At 42.7% G+C, this 17,529-nt stretch overlaps 4 protein-coding genes across 6 annotated transcripts; 2 read left to right on the top strand and 2 right to left on the bottom strand.

Moving 5' to 3' along the window:
* Nucleotides 1-541: 541 nt before the first annotated feature.
* LOC143357349 (uncharacterized) lies at nucleotides 542-11,361 on the bottom strand. The gene is made up of 5 exons (XM_076793766.1): nucleotides 10,801-11,361; nucleotides 10,573-10,714; nucleotides 4,121-4,321; nucleotides 3,251-3,431; nucleotides 542-2,324 (listed from the first exon to the last, which is right to left on the bottom strand). The coding sequence occupies exons 2-5, from the start codon at nucleotides 10,646-10,648 to the stop codon at nucleotides 2,303-2,305; spliced, it is 480 nt and encodes a 159-aa protein (XP_076649881.1). The 5' UTR covers nucleotides 10,649-10,714; nucleotides 10,801-11,361; the 3' UTR covers nucleotides 542-2,302.
* Nucleotides 9,990-15,449, top strand: LOC143357338 (tetratricopeptide repeat protein 12). Of its 3 annotated transcripts, none has more exons than XM_076793757.1 (5): nucleotides 9,990-10,541; nucleotides 14,110-14,291; nucleotides 14,350-14,544; nucleotides 14,719-15,111; nucleotides 15,186-15,449. In XM_076793757.1, the coding sequence occupies exons 2-5, from the start codon at nucleotides 14,183-14,185 to the stop codon at nucleotides 15,227-15,229; spliced, it is 741 nt and encodes a 246-aa protein (XP_076649872.1). In that variant the 5' UTR covers nucleotides 9,990-10,541; nucleotides 14,110-14,182; the 3' UTR covers nucleotides 15,230-15,449. The 3 variants fall into 3 exon arrangements, with proteins under 3 accessions (XP_076649872.1, XP_076649868.1, XP_076649865.1); XM_076793753.1 differs by lacking the exon at nucleotides 9,990-10,541 and adding an exon at nucleotides 11,983-12,443; XM_076793750.1 differs by lacking the exon at nucleotides 9,990-10,541 and adding an exon at nucleotides 11,984-12,443 and having other exon boundaries at nucleotides 14,038-14,291.
* On the top strand, nucleotides 12,438-13,972 carry LOC143357331 (uncharacterized). The gene has a single exon (XM_076793746.1). It carries the CDS (start codon nucleotides 12,623-12,625, stop codon nucleotides 13,754-13,756), a length of 1,134 nt encoding a protein of 377 aa, XP_076649861.1. The 5' UTR covers nucleotides 12,438-12,622; the 3' UTR covers nucleotides 13,757-13,972.
* On the bottom strand, nucleotides 15,088-17,308 carry LOC143357320 (UPF0415 protein C7orf25 homolog). Its single transcript, XM_076793737.1, has 4 exons — nucleotides 17,159-17,308; nucleotides 16,547-16,985; nucleotides 15,928-16,478; nucleotides 15,088-15,865 (listed from the first exon to the last, which is right to left on the bottom strand). Exons 1-4 carry the CDS (start codon nucleotides 17,306-17,308, stop codon nucleotides 15,779-15,781), a joined length of 1,227 nt encoding a protein of 408 aa, XP_076649852.1. The 3' UTR covers nucleotides 15,088-15,778.
* Between the last annotated feature and the right edge of the window lie 221 nt (nucleotides 17,309-17,529).

Genomic DNA, 17,529 nt, shown 5'->3' with positions numbered 1-17,529 from the left:
GTGGATTTTATGGAAGTTTAAAATTTGGAACAGTCGAATGATAAAATGCATTTGAAAATATCAACTTAATACGTAAAAGTAATAAAAAAGTAATAAACAGACTGCGGATTTTTATGCAAAATAAAAATGTTACATCTGAATTGCAACGAACTGCGATGAATTAAAAATGTATTGTCCTTCCTAATATGTTTAATAGGTTGAAAGTAGTACAATAGCTATAAATGCATAAAATCCGCAGTTTAGTAATCAATGTCAAAGAATCTGTAGGAATAAAAGTGTTTAGCTGGTCGCACCGTTCAAATTCGTCCCTGCGTACTATAAAAATATGAAGTCTCGTCGTCTCGCTATACCGAGCGGCTTAACGAATCCGGGATCGATCTCGAGCACCGACTACAATCACTATGGTTAGCTTCTAGTGCGATAAAGTACTGTACAAAAATGATAGAGTACAAGAATAGGTTAAATATCTAATATATATATATAATATGTAATATATATATATAATATATATATATATATAATATATGTAATATATATATAATCATATATATATACATATATTTATATAAATCTCGCATATGAACGTCTCGACAATCTTCCGCGAGCCTTATTAATATAAATATAGACAATTCGATCTCTTCTTTCGGTAATCACGTTTAACTCGAATTACAGACTATAGGGGAGCGAATGATTGGCTGGCAAGAATACACGGCCCCGGAGACGGGCCTGGGTTATTTACAAGATCCCTTATATTACAAGACGACGTTACAGGTGCATTCTTCTTTTGGTGTGGACGCAGCTGCTTCTAAACGCCTTGCAGTTCGCCGGAATTGTCGTCCATTTGCTTCAAATTCCATTATTCTTCCATCCAATTCGGTCTCGATTAATTATATACTCTAAGGACTGTCTCATCAATTAATTAGACTGCGATTTTACAGTTTGGCTCAGAAATAGACTGCGGATTTTGCGCATTTATGGCACGTGCACATTTATGAAATGCAAGAAAGCGTTTAAGACATGTTCCTCTCAAGTCAATTTTTGGAAAAGAAAATATAAAAATGACATAAATATGAAATAGTAAAAATATCGAATGAACTTGAGAATGCTGTTACGTTACACTCATTAAAATTATCAGGAGGAGAAATCTGTTTCTTTTAACTGCCACAAAGTATTTTTATCTTGCACGAAGATCTGCAGTCTACTCGTAAATATCAGAGCTGCAAATTGTGAAACGTCTTCAAACAATACGACAGTGTGTATCTTCTAAACTAAAGCTGCGATTTTATGTTTCACGGTTATTAAAATCGTCGAGGCTGTCCTGAAAGAGTATAATCGCCAAATTTTCCGTTTCTCGCCGCAAGAATGTTCAATTTTCATTTCGGACGATCGATTATCGTTTGGTACTACACGACGGCAGAATTTAGATTGTGGAATCCTTGATCTTTGGTCATGTGACGTCATTGTACCGTTTCACATTCGGAGAAGACGAGGAAACTTTCCGAGCGCGAGACATTCGCGGTTATTCCCCGCATTCTCTCGATTCGCAGTTTGAGAGGTACACTAGTAGGAATTAATTAACGTGTGTGTTTAAAAAAATATCGGCTCGAGAGAATCCATGGAATTTCCGTGACGAGGCTCGTGCTCAAGTTTCCTCGTGCCAGAATTACAGTAGAGCAGACAACGTTTTCGTTCAGACAGGATTCTCGAAAATTTAGCGCAGTTTCGCGCGGATGATCCGGCGGTCACCGCGTCCTATACATACACTCGACCGTAGAGTAATGTGAGTCAAAATTTACTGACCAGCTTCTTAATATTACGTCGTAAAAAATTATGTTTCCCGTGGGCTCTTACGAAGCTATCGAAAAATGCAGTCGGATATTCCCCGTGTTACAACCATTCGTCTGTAAACGTGTGTGAGCAGCGATCGTGTAAGTAGTAGCACCTTCATGCGCGCAGATAAACGGTATGACAGAAAAACAGTCGGTCAGTATGAATATCAATGCGGCAAAAATTTCTATCAGATGCTCGGTAAAAATCAATCGGATTCGTCTTAGGTCTAAGAATTGTTGTTTCATAAAATTATGCAGAAGCGTCGATCGGAACCGATTAAAGAAAAAAGACGCTCTCTCGGATCCGGATAAAAACACGTCTACTTACACTAACACCTCTTTACAATGTAGCCTCTTAAATCAGTTCGACGATATATCCCCTTGTACGTACCTTCTATCTAAACTCCTGCTCGATATGTACACAAAGTTACACAACATTGTTCCCTAAGCGCGGGCAAGCTTCGAGGAGACTTTCACACGGGTGCGCAACGTGTCCTGTGGAATATAATTAGTGTCATCGAAGGAGAATCCCTTTCGTGCAGTGATTGCTACCCGAGCGGTACCATTCCGATCCAGGCAAACTAGGGGTCGGGTTGCTAAACTTATTCACAGGCTCTGTTTAACCCTTCAGGGACGATGATGGATTGTCAGTTTTCTAGCAAGTTACAGATGTTACAATAATTTCTCGACGATTTCTGACATTTTCCCTAGCTAACTTCAAATCTTAGAAAGCGAATAAAAATAATCTAACATACTGTAATCAATTTTAAAATATGCCTCAGAGTCAGCGCGAGGTACCGATGTCGTCCCTGAGAGGTTAACAAGTTGGTGACGTACACAATCTCGTAGTCTACTCAGAAATAGTCAAATGAAGTCTATACACTCGTCCAATGTCTAGCACACAGCATAGTCCTCAGAAACTGAATGACTTTCATCTGCCGAATCATTTTAATATTTCATAAAAGAGGTAGGTAAAGCAAAGAAAAGATTTTAGATAAGTTCCAACGAGAACGGATAAACAAAAAAGTTTTCCAAAAGTTGAGATTTTAGCTTCGATGGATGTTACAAAAGTATAAATTTCTCCGCAACAGTAGACTAACTATAGACAGATACCGAACAACAATGTTCAGCCTAACTTTCCGGGTGTTATGATCGTTCTGAAATCAAACTACATCCGCTGAAGAGTCTCGTGGAGGACCACCCGGGTAGCAAAGCTGGTTAGGCGTTAGTGTTCCGTGGAAAGTTAGTGTTAGGAGGAAAGAGAGATCTGCGAAGAATGCTTCTCGCGAGCTGTCTCAAAGCTTGCCGCCGTTCAATCCGCAGCGTGTAACCGAGCGTGCACCATCGGTGTGACTATTCAATCGGCGAGAGTTATGGTTGATCGCACGGTACGCGGAGAGTCTTTCGGTAGACCGGCTTACCCGATCGGCGGGTCATCATCGTCGTCGTCGTCGTCTCTCGTGACTAGGATATCGCCGTGACGATTCGAACGGAGCAGTCGGAATCGTTGTAGCCATTTGTATCGCCTCGCCCCAAGATACAGCAGAACCCCGACTACTATGAGGAAGGTCGGTATTAGCAAACCGGCGGCTACAGAACCACCTAGAAAGAGATTCACAAAGGAAGAAGAGCGTGTGTATGCGTGACGTGTCTAAATAATAGTGTCTACGCGCGCAGCTGTTGCCTCGATTCTGTCCTATCAACGTCAACCGCTAACAAACCACATGCGACCGGACACTTATCGGGCCGAGAAAACGCTCAGGGGAGAACAGATCAATTTATCTATCGTGGAAAGCTCTCCGAGGCGGCCGAGCTCGTTTATTATGCATAGCTCTGTCATCCGTAAAATCGTCGATCTAGGACAGAGAGCGCTAACTCGTCTCTAAACAGAGTCGACAACACAATCGCAATTTTCGCTATGATTCCAAATGCCACAATTAGCTGGAGAAAATTCTTTTGCAATGAATCAACGAAACGTAACTGTGTCAATGCGATTTGTGATAAAATAAAAACCACATATATCCAAACTCTTACGCTAAAAACGTAAAATATTAATTGTTCAAGGATTAGGCAAACGTTAACGGCGGACAGATGAACGGACATTTGGTTGCAAAGCAAAGACTTTAGACTGAAAAGGGTACAGCCTGATAAGGGCTGTGGAACATCTGTTCCAGCGACTTGTGATTGCAAGGGTAATTATCGCAGCCTAGGGCTCTACCAGTGGGACCAATCTTCGATAGGGCTATCGCCGTGAGATCTATGGATCTCCGGTTCCTATCGACTCTATTTACCTGCGGACTCGAGCTGATGAGCGGTGGTCGCGTTAATGACTGGAGGCGGTGTGTGTTGAAGACACTGACCATTCGACAGCGCGTACTCCCTCAAGCACTCGCAGAACGGATTCTCGTCCTTCGACCTCTTCACGCATCTTTGGTTGGGTCCGCATTGGTCATGCGCCACGTCCAAGAGGCACAGTCGTACATCGCCACCGTCTGAAAAAGTCGCATTGCAAACGGAAATAGTAAAAATCAACTTGCGAGTCAACCCGGTGGCTGTTCCCGTTTCCAATAAATTGTACGCGTTCGAGTTTCGGTCGTATCGAATATTTTCTTGTTTTCGAACGTGGCTTCTCGTTAATCACGGACTCGAACGTTCGCAACGAATCATGCTCAACTTCTTGACATCGCAGCGTGTTTCTACTCGCAACCGAACTTATTTATGTTGCAACCTAATAGATACGAACGCGTGGGTATCGGTGAGGACGGTCGGACAGCTCGAGACGCACAATAACGCGTTCGTAAGCGTGCCGGGAGCGATTACCAGGGTTACAAAGGAAACAAAGAGACCATTCAATCTGCCGGTTCGCTCCGTCGATCGTTATCGTTCGATACGGCCCGTCACAATTTTCCCCGCGAATTTTAATTCCTTGATCGGCGATCACGCGACGCGACCATTATCTGTTCGTTAACGGCTGTTCTTTCTTCTTTTTTGTCGAGGGACAAAGGAACACGACACGTCTTGGACTCGCGCGGTATTTTCGCGAGCTTATCGAGTCCGCGCCCGCCGAGATTGGCTGAATCAGTTAATTGAGACAAATTAATTTTATCAGACGGAATACAGGGGTTAGCGTAAGGGGTTAAACCAAAGTTCAGCCAAGCAAATTAGGGAGGCTGCGTTTGATACGCATTAATCCGATAAACAACCGATTTCAGACCTCGATTCAGTCACCGATCAATGGACCAAGGATCTTTATACAAAGTAAGAATGATCTTCATCAATTGCAAGAAACAGGAACCGAGTAGAAATTTTCTTCCGTTTCCAATGACTTCAATAACCGAGAAGTAATACATTATTAATTATACGACATTAAAATTAAAATTATACGACATTACATGTCTCTGAATTCTTAATTGTTCCTGTCAAAAATCAGACATTTCATATGCAGCACACTGAATAAATTTCATCTCTGTGTTACCATCTGTGTTACGTCGAGGCAATTATAAACGACAGAAATAGTTCTAATTGTGGATGAGAAGAAATCGTAATACAAGGGATTAATGAGATCGTTATCTTGATTGCGATGCGATAAAATCTCTGATAAAACGAACAAACATGCACTCGACTCCGTTTGTTGTAAATAATCCGTGCGCAACTTCTCTGTTCACCGATAGCAATATGCTATCGAACGCGCAAGCATTTGCATAGTAAAATAAAGTGTAGATAACAACGCTACGCGAAAACCGCACCGTCGAATAATCAGCGAGCCTCGAGCTCAAATTTCTAACAAAGCTTTTCGCGCAACTGTGATCGATTCCCGTGGGGTCGATGCGAGCCGATGAACTTTCGCGCGATAACGCCGAGGATTTCACGGATCAATCGGACAATGGTTCGTTTGATCCATGGGCCCAGTGAAGCTTCTCCGTTCTTCTGTTGGATCTTGGCTTCGCTAACGAGATCGGCTCGAGCCGAAAGAAATTACGTAACGATATCGTCTGCGAGTAGAATGTTCCGTCGCGGTTTGGCGCCGAAATTACACAACCGAGAGAAATGGGATACAATATTCGTACGCGAGACCGTTCCGCCGAGTAGTATTACGAGGACGATCAACCCGTTCGCATCGCAAAGTAGAACGGAAAATAATGACCGTAATGATGCTCTCACCGTCCGTTTTCTTTCCATTTCAAAATATACAGTCAGTCTCATAATTGATGGCACACACTTCAAATCAGAATAACTTCTTCAGATTATCTGCCAAGTTAAATGAATTACTTTTACTAGACGATATGTAACAATAACTTTGGAAAAATTGCATTTAGTCTGAATTACGAAAAAAGATAGTACGAGTTGCTTTTCACAACTGTTTTGTATGGGATTGTAACGAATATTTAAAAAATGTCTTTGATCGATTAGTTTACGAGTTATAAACGATTAAATATGGTAGAAATCGCCGAATAATAGAATAAAACGGCAAAGGTAGGCGGAAAATCGTAAAAAGCTTTAATTTTCACCATTTCCGCCTGATTTAAGATCTGAAGGAAATCGTCTTGAAACTTTGATATACGATTGTAAAGAACTTTCGAAGCAAATTGCACATGCAATTTCTTCAACGGCAACATCTGCTAGAATGATCTAGCTCCGATTAGTTTTTAAGGCCTCTGCTCGCTTCCGTTTTTATGCGAAACTCGTTAATCTTTTAGGGTTTTTGCTGCTATTAATTTTTTCCCTCAGGTTTCTATGTCTGTGTCACTTAATAAACTGCTAGCGCTCGACATATTATCGATAATGACGGCATCGATGTTGACTCACTGTTTTTCTAAATAGCCGTTCGTGCCAGCTCACAGTGCCATCTAAGAAGGCACAGCTTTGCCTTTGGAGGAAGCTTTGTAAATGCAGAAACTTTCTATATAACGCGATCAACATATTGTTTAAACTGCTGTGTGAACGTTTCTTCTATGGCAGTAAACGCACAGTCTCTTTAAATACATAATTCTTTGTACGCTTACTGTACATTTGCTGCCACGTAAAATACATATGATCCGTTTTATGCGAAAGTGGGGTGAGCCGCTATTTGTCTATTTTAACACCACATCCCGAGAGTTTAATTGCCGTTGAATAACATAATTGTTAAAGAGTTTTTCGCATACGCAAGTCTACCGTAATGGAAAATTATGCGTGTGCGTACGCTTCGTGGCTACTTGGCAGGAATATAGCGGGAATACGCACGGTTTGATGCAAGAAAAGGATAATCCTTTGCACTCGAAGCCATTTTAACTCTGAAACAAAACATTTCTTCCGATCTAGAATATTTTCCTTCTATATATATTTTTTCATGCTATACATACGAAAATGGTGCAATTTACTCATAGAGTACTGAAATGTTTAGTAATTTATTAAATACAAACAAATTTAATAATGTAAAAAATATTTTGAATAATGATACAGCAATTTTTAGTGGCGCCTTACAGTCGCCATTCGAGTGCTAAGGGTTAACGGAATCGTGGGAAATTATTCTGATTCATGCGCGGTATCAATGGCTGGTTAATACACGTACCACGAAAAATCGCTGTCGCGCCGAGAAGTGTCTTTTGGCAAAGCGATGCGCGCTTACGTGTTCCGTTTATCGCTTCTACACCAATGAAACGGATATGTGTGACTTTGTTATCGGGTTGACTCATCTGGTTAATTGCGAGCAAAACGTTCGGCCTTCTTGTCGAACTCGCCGAGCGAAAATGTCGAACTCGCGACGAGGCAGCTTTCTCGCAAATTGAGCAACGACCGAAACTTCTCGTAATCTTTTATTTTCGCCCAGTCGCGAAAATAAGTTGCCTAATTTTTCGAGAAAGAGAGAGAGAGAGAGAGAGAGATTCAGCGCCCGCTTCCCACAGGTCCTAGATTCGCGTTTCTCACGAATCATCGATGCAGCGAAAGATCATCATCGCCGAGGACCATTCTCCCGGCGTAATCGTAATTCGCTGTGCTTCATGCAATTTATTGTAATTTGTTCGACCGGTCTGGTACACGTTTCACCTCCGCCTTTTTTTGCGCTGTTCATTAACCATTATCGAGCGAGATTTATGGAGCCGATAACAAGCGTTTCTGTGGATTTCCTTGGAACTTTTTTGCGGCGATCAATCAGGTTTAATCGTTTGATTAACGAGCGAGCGGTCTCTCTTGCGAGTGTCGGACATCCCCGCAATCAAAATATTGTATTATTATTTTATGTCGCCGGTGAAAACCCGACGCGCTCAACGAGATGTTATCAGGATCGCGGAAGCTGTAGCTGCACGTCTGTATCGGCTTCTCATTCATTTTTGTTGCTAATTGACCGATCCGTATCTTTTTCCAGAAATGGCGTCTCCAGTAAAAACGATTCTACGACGGCAGAGAACACGGGAGATCAATTTGAAATGTTCCGATAAGTAATTGGTAACTAGAAACAGGAAAGCCCCGTTCTCTCTCTCTACTCTCATTAGCGGTTGCTCTCTACGATTAAATGAACCGTTGCGTTTCTCGCTACATCGCGATCCCGCTCGTCGGCTCCCGTTCGATCGACGATTGTTCCCTTCTGTCGAGACGCATCTCGCTCTCGTGACATTACAGCCGTCCTGCTGTCCCGTCAACCCGATTATCAGCTGTTTCCTTTGCGAACGATTCCATGCACACACTCGTGGGATCCGCTTTCACAGATTGAACGATTAATTCGACTTCTGCGTCGGCCATTGATAATTCCGGCTCTCGACGACGCTTCTTTCAATCGTCGCTGCCACCACTCCGTCATTCAAACCAGTGGTTTTTCCATGGAATAATCGTTGCGACTCGGATCTTCATCGAGAACAACACTGTTCTCTGGGGAATCCCTGTGCGGCAGAGTTCGACGAGATGAAACACGATCGCTAGTCTAGAGGATTTTAACCCACCGTGGGCACGGACTGTGTCGTTTATGTCTCGGCGAAAATTTCTGTTTCGAGTCCTCTCGAAGGGAAACGACTGAAGACCCCCCTTATCAGTATCAGAGACTTGAATAAGTACCCTAGAATTCTTTCAGATTTTTGAAAGCCGAGAACAGTGAACAAAATAGTCCACACTGAAGCAACATCGAGCTAGTTTTTGTCGCTTTTTACCGAAGATAAGAAGAACGGAAAGTTGCTCGATATTGCGGACGCAGCTTTATGTATTTCCCGTGGACGTGATTATTGAAAACTTTGTGTAGCTGTAACGGATACAATGATTGATACAAAGTGTATAAGATAGTACTATGAAAAATACCGAGTCAGAAGCATACGAGGAGAATTGCACGTGAAAGGCAGACAGACTAAACTTACAAACACTCTTTTGTTGCAAAGGGAACGTCTCAAAGTTACTTTCTTACATGTTAATAAAAGAGTATACCGTGCATTGAACGCCTTTAGACGCTGTTCGCACCAAGGAAGCGTCTTTCACTGGACTGTTCGCAGTCAAAAGGTTAATAGAATATAATGAGATTTTATTGGGCTTCCAGCTCGGTAGAGGAACCAACTTTTTGTTCGATTCTTTACAAAATACCCCTCTTGTGTAGTAAAGCAAAATTCAATGACTGGATTAAATATTCCATGCGTTTATGAGCAGATTGCGGATCTTCATGGAAAATAAAAATATTCAGCAACAATTGCAAGAAACAGGAGCAGAACAGAAATCCCTTTTCTCCATTAATGCGTCGATATTCTCGTATTCTTGCAGCCTGTTCACTGTTACCATTTTTACCTACTCATTCTTGTCGCAAATGCATCAAATCCGCCGTCTATTTATGCCGGATATCATGATTTACTCTATAACGACAAGCTAGATAGATATTGTGAAATCTTGACAGAGGACAAAAATTTTAACCCTCGGTGGACAATCTGAATTATTTACGTGCAGAACTAATTTTTTCACCGTTCTAGGCTTCGAAAAATTTTGAAAAAATTAGAACATCGAATGCTTAAAAATTTCGCTCCGGGCACAAACAACCCAAGTTGCAACCTGCATTTTCCTAAATATCAGCATCCCAACAATTGCGTAATACGATCAGCATATAATTGCTACCAATGTGCAAATCGAGTTACAGTTTGCCCAACCCTGTTGCGCCAAGTCCCTTGGGCGGCGATTGTGTCTCGAGCGTGCACAGGGTGCTCCGAAAGCTATCGTCATCGATGTAAACATCAACCGGTTGCGACTAGTTTTCGAGCTCCAGAGAAGGATCCTCGATAACGAGGTCTGGCTGTACGACGATACCGCGGTAATCGCGAAATTCGGTCGAGGATAATCGCGTGCGAGAATCGATCACCACGGTATCCGCGTGAAATCGTACGTGTAGGAGGGAACGTGTGCGGGATGCGTGAAACGCATATCGGCGACGTAGTATACCGAGAAACAGAGGGCCGGAGGGGACTTAATTTCTGGACCAAAAGAAGACCGGGAGAAGAGACACGCGACGAGTATGGTCGGTAGCGAGCGAGGAAGAGAGAGAGAGGGAGGGAGAGAAAGAGACAGAAAGATAGGCAGAGAACGAGCGATGGGAGAAAGAGAGAAAAGAAGCGAGCGAGAGACGAGCGAGGGAGGCGAGGGGAAAGGACGGAGAAAAAGCGGAAGAAGACTATTGTGGCCTTAGCAGGGGTGACCCCAAATGGTTTGGACGAGCAATTTCGGTGCACGGAATTCACTGGCGAAAGAGGGTCGGGCGAGCGAGATGTCGGAGTATGTATATTTCGAATCGTTCGGCGCTTACCTGCATGACTGAACGGCGCTAGAAAAAGAACCGCCACGATGAGGTAGCAGAACACATCGGCCCGGATGTGTCGCATTTTCCCGACTGACTTCCCTGTCTCTTTGCCTTCGTTCGTTCCTTCGTTTCGTCCTCCCGGTGCTGGCTATCGGTCAAGGTACGGTTCACGATCACATAATAAACAATAACGCGGCCGATCCGTCTCTCGGCGAGAGCTGTTTTGCCACTTACTCGGGCCGGTCCCCGGCTGTTCACACCGCCTAGCCTCGCCGAGCCGAGAACGGGGAGAAAGAGAGAGAGAGAGAGAGAAAACAAAAAAAAAAGAACAGAGAACCACGGTACACTTCGGTCGGTCGCCGTGTGTTTCTGATCCTATGCGAACGGGGGAAACCTGGACAACAATGTGCGCGTCTCCACTCCCGGCGGCAATGCGTGCTCTCGTCTCACGTCTCGATCAGTCACGCAGTCGAATCGCGAGCTGGGATGATCAACAGGCGACCGTGAACCGGCTCATCGCCGATCGGCCCGGCCGTCACCACTTTTGACAGATAAATGCTAGGCCGCGCTGTCGAACGCGTTCAATCATCTGTTATTAAACGACCATTTGCTATTATCGAAACCAATTGCCAGTCGACCCCTCGAAACAAACGTACCGACCTCCTCCCGAGGTATCGAGATATCTCGAGCCGCGACAGCGCTTGCGCCAATAATGTGGCGGCCAGATTCAACTCTCGGAAAGATACACCGTCCGTTCTTTCCGAGTCTGAAAGTTCCTGCGATTTTTAAACAGAGTTTTTCATAGAACAGTACACGCATTATGTTGTATGCTTTTGTTTGGAATTGGTTCTGTAATGTTTGGTACGCTTTTGAGAATGAATTATTACCGTGTGCATCGTCTAATCTTGAACCCAATTTTGGATTTCTAATTTCTCTTTTTTGATAAAAGAAATTTTAAACGACCTTTCTTAAATGATTTCTTGAAGGAATTCAGAGAACTACTTGAATAATATCTGAATTCTTTATTGTGTACTGTCCACAGGGGAACGTTCCAATCCAAACTAATCCATATGATACACGATTTATTACACAGTTTAAGAAGGAGTTAGCTCACCAATGAAACTAAATAATTTTTGTATTATTTGAACAATCGTGTTCCACTTTTATTAGGGAAATCGAGACTCTGCTGTATACACGATGTGATTAATTTGTATCAACCTATTAAACATATTAACACATTCACTAGCAGTGTCACAAATTCGACGACCACGATTTCGTATAATACATAAAGAAAATCAAATTAATTTTATGCATGCCGTTATTTAAAATTGTAATACATAGCATAAGAAAGAGGGTAAATTACATTCAATAGAATAATGTAACCATGAAGGCTCTTGCTGAAACAAATTATGGTAGAGATTGTATTAAGAAAGGAAATCAATTTTTATTTTCTTCCAGTTTACTGCAATTCAGGTAGAGAATTTTTATTTTGTATAAAGATCCGTAGTCTAGTGCTTGCATAAATGATAAAACTACGAAATAAATGTACAAAATAAAAGAATGAAAGGAAGAGTCCTTTCAAATAAAACGAACTTATTGTTTCCTGGATCGTTCCTCAGGGGTTTCTAAAATTTTCCCCGGGTTTTCGGCAGGGTCTCGGAGTAGGTAGTTTTATTTTTGGAGCACGTATCCGAGCCTGTAGTTCGCCGGCTACCTGGCAGATAGCGCTGGCAGCTGTCTGGCGGAAATCGATTGCTATACAGAGTATTTTTAAAAAGCGGTACCCCCATTCGCCCAACTAACTCTTCTCGAAAAGCGTCCAGGGACTCGTTTCGACTTCCTCTTCAACTTCCTCTTCGAGACTGTGCTTCTGAGAGGTAAAAAATACGGTGAAAATTACGCGGGAGTATCGGTGTCCGGTTACTGGTCCTTGAAACCTAATCCGCGGTGACAGCAGCACGTGTCATGGCGAGTAGCGTTGTCATAAGCGAATGTAGCGTAGCCTGAACCGTTCGCAGCGTAATCAAAAAGCAGTTGATTTATTAAAATCGTCGCGATGGAGGAACAGAGGGTGTTGAGCCTGAAGTGGCCCAGTTTTCCGTCCCATTTGGCGGTTTCGTTGGACACATGCTACGAGAAGCAACAGTTTGTAGACCTATCGCTCGTGTGCAAAGACGGGACGATCCTGAAGTGTCACAAGATGGTGTTGGCCAACTCGAGCTCGTTTTTCCGCCGGTTGTTGGTCGCCAACGATCATCCTCATCCTATGATCATCTTGCACGACATCGAAGCGGACGATCTGAAAACCATCGTCAACTTCATGTACTGCGGCGAGATACAAGTGGTTCAGAGTCAGGTTAGACGGTTCCTGAAGCTCGCGGAGATCCTCGAGGTCACTGGGCTCAGACACATTCAGACCAAGGTTCTCGGCGGAGAGAGCATCAACAATGCTTCCCACGACCCGACCCGGAAGACCGCCACGGTGTCGCGACTGAAGATCGATGAGACCAAAGGACTGCCCACTAAAACCGTATCCGAACACGAGCCTAATACCTCTAGACCTCAACTTAAGACCTGTCCCACCACCAGGTCCGTCTCTTCGGCTCACAAATCTGGGGTAAAGCCTCAGGAGGTTAGCAAGAAGAATGAAGAGGGAATCAATTTATTCAACCAACGGTTGGAGACCGGTAAGTCTGGAATCAGTATTTTGGATGCTAACGATATGCCTAGCACCAGCAGGGGCATCCCCAACCTGCAGCCTCAGAAAAGGAAGGAGCCCCCCGAGCCTGTTATCAGCTGGCCCAGAATACTGTCCGCTATATCCAAGGACAAGCCCCTGCCGTTGAAAAAGCTATGCATCATGGACGAGGTTGAGATCACAGCGGGGAAACCTATTAATGTTACACAGGAAACAATGAGGAACGAACCTCTGGACAGGAGAAAACAAGGGACCAGTTCAGAGGCCATTAAGACCATGAAATGCGAGGTATACATAAAAGACGAAATAGATATATCTTCAGAACAGGACGAAGAGGATGATATGGACCCCCTGGAAGTGGAAGAGCTGGAGAACGAAAGTCCTGAAGACATTGCAGGTTCCTCCCAAAGGTTTTCTTACACGAACATCGATCATATCTATAACACAGGCTCCCTTCCTGAATTCCCACCAAGAAAGGGTTCAAACGGTTAGCAGAGAAAGTAACCTGTGACCAAAAACTAAAAGAATCACACGTTGGAGAATAATGCTTAAACCGAATAAAGTTATTTTCTTGATTGAGAATCTTTTCTTTCGCCTGAGCAAACTACAAAAATTTCAATGTGTACATGTTAAGCGTAATCTACCACCTTGTTTGTGACATTGTTACACAGCCCTGTTTGTTTTTTTAATAAACCAGTTCAACCTGAATACATTATATACCGTTACTCCCGATATAACAAACAATTCACCGTCGTACTAGTAGTATTATACAGATCTCTTTCTACCATTACACACAATTGTAACACTATACCACACATGTCTCTATGGAAACCTGTACCACTTAGTCTCGAATGTAATCGGACGCATCGCTAATTCTTCGCGTCGAGAATTACGAAGCACACTAGCTTGACAAACGAGATGGAGGAAAAATTAATTGAAGGGCAGAAAATTATCGACGATTCAACAGTTGATAAACGAGCAACGGAGGAGGAGTTCCAGAATTTCATGCATCGCGTTACCGAAGTCGGTGAGTATCAATCTTCCCGTATCCCGAGCACGATTATTCATTTTTGCTAATGTTTAAGAGAAAATCGTGAAGAAGCTGGCCTCGGAAAACCCTGAGGAACAGAAGCACGGTCAACTCTTAGCGGATGAAATTTTGGAGAGGAAATACGAAACCATAATCGACGAGGACTGCGAGCTCAAAGTCAAATCCAGCCGTACAGTGATCAATAAATATGCCAAAAATGAACCCTACAACGAGGAACAAATGTCGCGAGGTACTTCATTAATTTTCTATTTTTCTTAGGGTCTAAAGGAATTCTGAATAAAATATAAATGTTTTCCCTTAACTCTAATTGCTCTAAATTATCGTTCAAAATTTTCTTTTCGCATAAAGATCCTCGGCTTAATAAACTAATAGATAAATAATTATTTGAATTTGTATGGAATAGAAGCATTTATGAGAAGCGTGGAAAAAGACGCAAAACAGAGGTCAGAAAATCGGAAGGCGAGGAACGAGAGAGCAGAGACGCTGAAGAGAATCGGAAATGGAGCGTTCAAAGACGAAAACTACGAGAAAGCGGTGACTTATTACTCGAAAGCGATAGAGCAACGGAAAGACTCGTCCGTTTTGTGGAATAACAGAGCTCTAGCTTACATCAATCTTGGATTGTACGAGAAAGCTCTGGAGGACTGCGAGTGGGCTTTGAAAGTTCACGACGCGAACATCAAGGCCCTTTTGAACAGTGCAAAGTGTTACAAACTCCTTGGAGACGAGACCAAGTACACAGAGTACATTCAATTAGCCAGAGAGAGAAATCCACGCTTCAACACATTTATTGACGGTAATATTCACGTTCTTTAACATTGGACACATTTGTATCGTAATCAGATTGTACTTGGGGTATTCTTCTTGCAGAGTTCGAACAGAACATGGACTCAGACATCGATCACGAGATGTGACTCGGTGATTATAGCTTGGACGTGTTTTTGGCCATCGAAATGGAAATGTTAGGTTGTACCATAAATCATGGCGTTTTTTAATGGTAACTTTAAGTGTAAAATAAAAATGCAGTTAAACATTGACAAGTTGGGCATCCTTTTTACTGACGGTCTTCCATTGATCTTGATTTTTTTTTATTCTGTTTTTATAGAATATTTAAGGTTTTGTGTTAAACGACTTCTGTCTCAATTAAAATTTTGAATTCTGCGACAAGTTAAAAGATAAAAATTAAATTTCTAAATTTAAGAAACAATTCTGACGCTTTCCTGCATTTGAAACATGTTCTTTACAATATTAAATAGAAACTATCGTTCTAAATGCTTCAAATGCACATTTTAAACTGAAAAACAAGTCTTGAAATTCATAGAGAGATGCTTCTATAAAAATACGGCATAAATAAAATCCGTACGCTTGAGAGCGAGAAGCGACACTATTATAGAACGCGTTAGTATTTCCCATGTGCTGTGTATATTCCATTTTGTAACTACCTAAAATACATTGAACCAATATCAAGATGAGCTTATTTTTGTTGCGAAACCCTCCTTGATCTCCGACAGCGATCTAGGCTCGTGCAGGAAAACTGTGCACTCGATGCCCTGGAAAAATCATTGCTCAAATTAATCAGTCTTTTTTTAGTCTGAAATTAATTGATTTGTACCTGCATGCGTGCTGCTCTGACGAAACCCTCGTTCGCAGACACAGTGATGCTTTTCATGTTCTCGCCACTGGCAAAAACCAATCGAGACCTGTCTTTAATTTTCCCACCCAGGCTCAATCTCTCCATTATCCTGCCTGTGGGTAAATCATCGACGATTCGAACCCTGTTTAATAATTCTTTCGCTCTGAGAGACTCTTTGGGACCGCCAATGACCTCTATGATGTTCATAAAATTATCATAAGCAGTCTGGCAGACGATTAGCTCTTTTCCTTTAAATAGTTTCTCTAGAATCGGTTTTACTGGACGCTTTCGCTCCATTTCAGCTTGCTGAGTGAGCAGAGGTTCTCGATAAATGAAATGATCGTACCCATTCGTCATATTCGTCACGTAAGCTAATAATGTTGACACGTCTAAATTAAGTATGTTTATTTCTGTGGCGAGAGAAGAAGTATTTAAAGTCTCCAAATCCGAGTTTATGCCCTCTTTGCAGTCATCTGGAGGTTCTTCAGATAGATCAGATGCCATCCAGGTGGAAAATTTGTCATCCACTTCTATATCACAATAGATAAAACAATAAATATTTTTCTTGATATATAGTATCTTATCGGAACACAATTACCTTGTACGCTTGTGCTCTTATTATCGCAATCTATACGATCCCCTTCCACGACTACTCCCATTCTCTCCAAGTGTGCAGCTAAAGGTACCTCTATGCCATATGCAAAATGAAACACCACGTCCGGTGGTCTGTACAAGTGCGGATAGCTCTTGGCACACTGCAAGAAACAACTCGCTTGATCCAACACAGATTTCTGCCCATACTCTCCATTGCCCATTGAGATCAAAGTGAGAGCTTTTGCATTCCTGGCAATGACTTTCACCCAGGATGCACCTCCATTGCACACAATGTCAACCTCCAGCCTGGACTTTTGGTACTTGAACGGTTTCATGACGTTGGTGGGCTCATTGGCACACAACAACCGTGCCACGATGGCATTCAGATGAATCAGATTCGTGCTCTGTAGGTGCTCCTTCTTTACGTTTCCTGTAGATTGTACCTTTGTGAGAACAGCGTACAGTTACAATTCTGTTGCTATTAATTCAGACGCGTGTGAAACTTTTGCTAACCCATATGGCGTCCCATATTCGTGCTCCGAAATACGTGCACGCATGTTCTAAAAACAGCACGTGGCGATACGAAATTTTTTCTAAGCCAGAGAGACGAACGTACCTTTTCCAAAAATCGGATTTCTTGCTGAAATTTTCGCATGAGCTTCTCAACACCATCGATTTTGCCGACGAGTTTCAGTCGATCTATGGTGGCTCTGCCATTGTTGATTTTTTCCTCGAGGCATTTGAACAACTCGGCCCTGTCCTCCATCGTTCACGAGCGAACGGGACCCGGCCGATTCGCCATGGGAGATTCCGTTTTCCCTCGGCTATCCGAATAATTTCGGATAGACCACGGCCGACGAGCGTAGTGTCCGCGGCCATCTTGCATCTCGGTTCAATATCGCGTAATGTCGTCCGGTCGCTTGTCAAACTCACCTATTAACCTCACTAACTTTTCTATTTCGCTGAATAATTGACAGTCGCGGTGGA

The sequence above is a fragment of the Halictus rubicundus genome, chromosome 1 (assembly GCF_050948215.1).
Source record: "Halictus rubicundus isolate RS-2024b chromosome 1, iyHalRubi1_principal, whole genome shotgun sequence".
Lineage (NCBI taxonomy): Eukaryota > Metazoa > Arthropoda > Insecta > Hymenoptera > Halictidae > Halictus > Halictus rubicundus.
This window is presented reverse-complemented; position numbering and strand designations above follow the sequence as displayed.

What these genes read in the sequence shown, in the direction of transcription:
- LOC143357338 (XM_076793757.1), top strand. Translation starts at nt 14,183, where the DNA reads ATGGAGGAAAAATTAATTGAAGGGCAGAAAATTATCGACGATTCAACA. An exon ending in GCATCGCGTTACCGAAGTCG is followed by an intron (nt 14,292 to 14,349) that starts GTGAGTATCAAT and finishes CTAATGTTTAAG; the next exon opens with AGAAAATCGTGAAGAAGCTG. An exon ending in CTTCAACACATTTATTGACG is followed by an intron (nt 15,112 to 15,185) that starts GTAATATTCACG and finishes TTCTTCTTGCAG; the next exon opens with AGTTCGAACAGAACATGGAC.
- LOC143357320 (XM_076793737.1), bottom strand. Translation starts at nt 17,308, where the DNA reads ATGGAGGACAGGGCCGAGTTGTTCAAATGCCTCGAGGAAAAAATCAAC. An exon ending in AAATCCGATTTTTGGAAAAG is followed by an intron (nt 16,986 to 17,158) that starts GTACGTTCGTCT and finishes GTTCTCACAAAG; the next exon opens with GTACAATCTACAGGAAACGT. An exon ending in TCAGAGCAGCACGCATGCAG is followed by an intron (nt 15,866 to 15,927) that starts GTACAAATCAAT and finishes TGATTTTTCCAG; the next exon opens with GGCATCGAGTGCACAGTTTT.
- LOC143357349 (XM_076793766.1), bottom strand. Translation starts at nt 10,648, where the DNA reads ATGCGACACATCCGGGCCGATGTGTTCTGCTACCTCATCGTGGCGGTT. An exon ending in TCATCAGCTCGAGTCCGCAG is followed by an intron (nt 3,432 to 4,120) that starts GTAAATAGAGTC and finishes ATCTCTTTCTAG; the next exon opens with GTGGTTCTGTAGCCGCCGGT. An exon ending in GATGATGACCCGCCGATCGG is followed by an intron (nt 2,325 to 3,250) that starts GTAAGCCGGTCT and finishes TATATTCCACAG; the next exon opens with GACACGTTGCGCACCCGTGT.
- LOC143357331 (XM_076793746.1), top strand. Translation starts at nt 12,623, where the DNA reads ATGGAGGAACAGAGGGTGTTGAGCCTGAAGTGGCCCAGTTTTCCGTCC.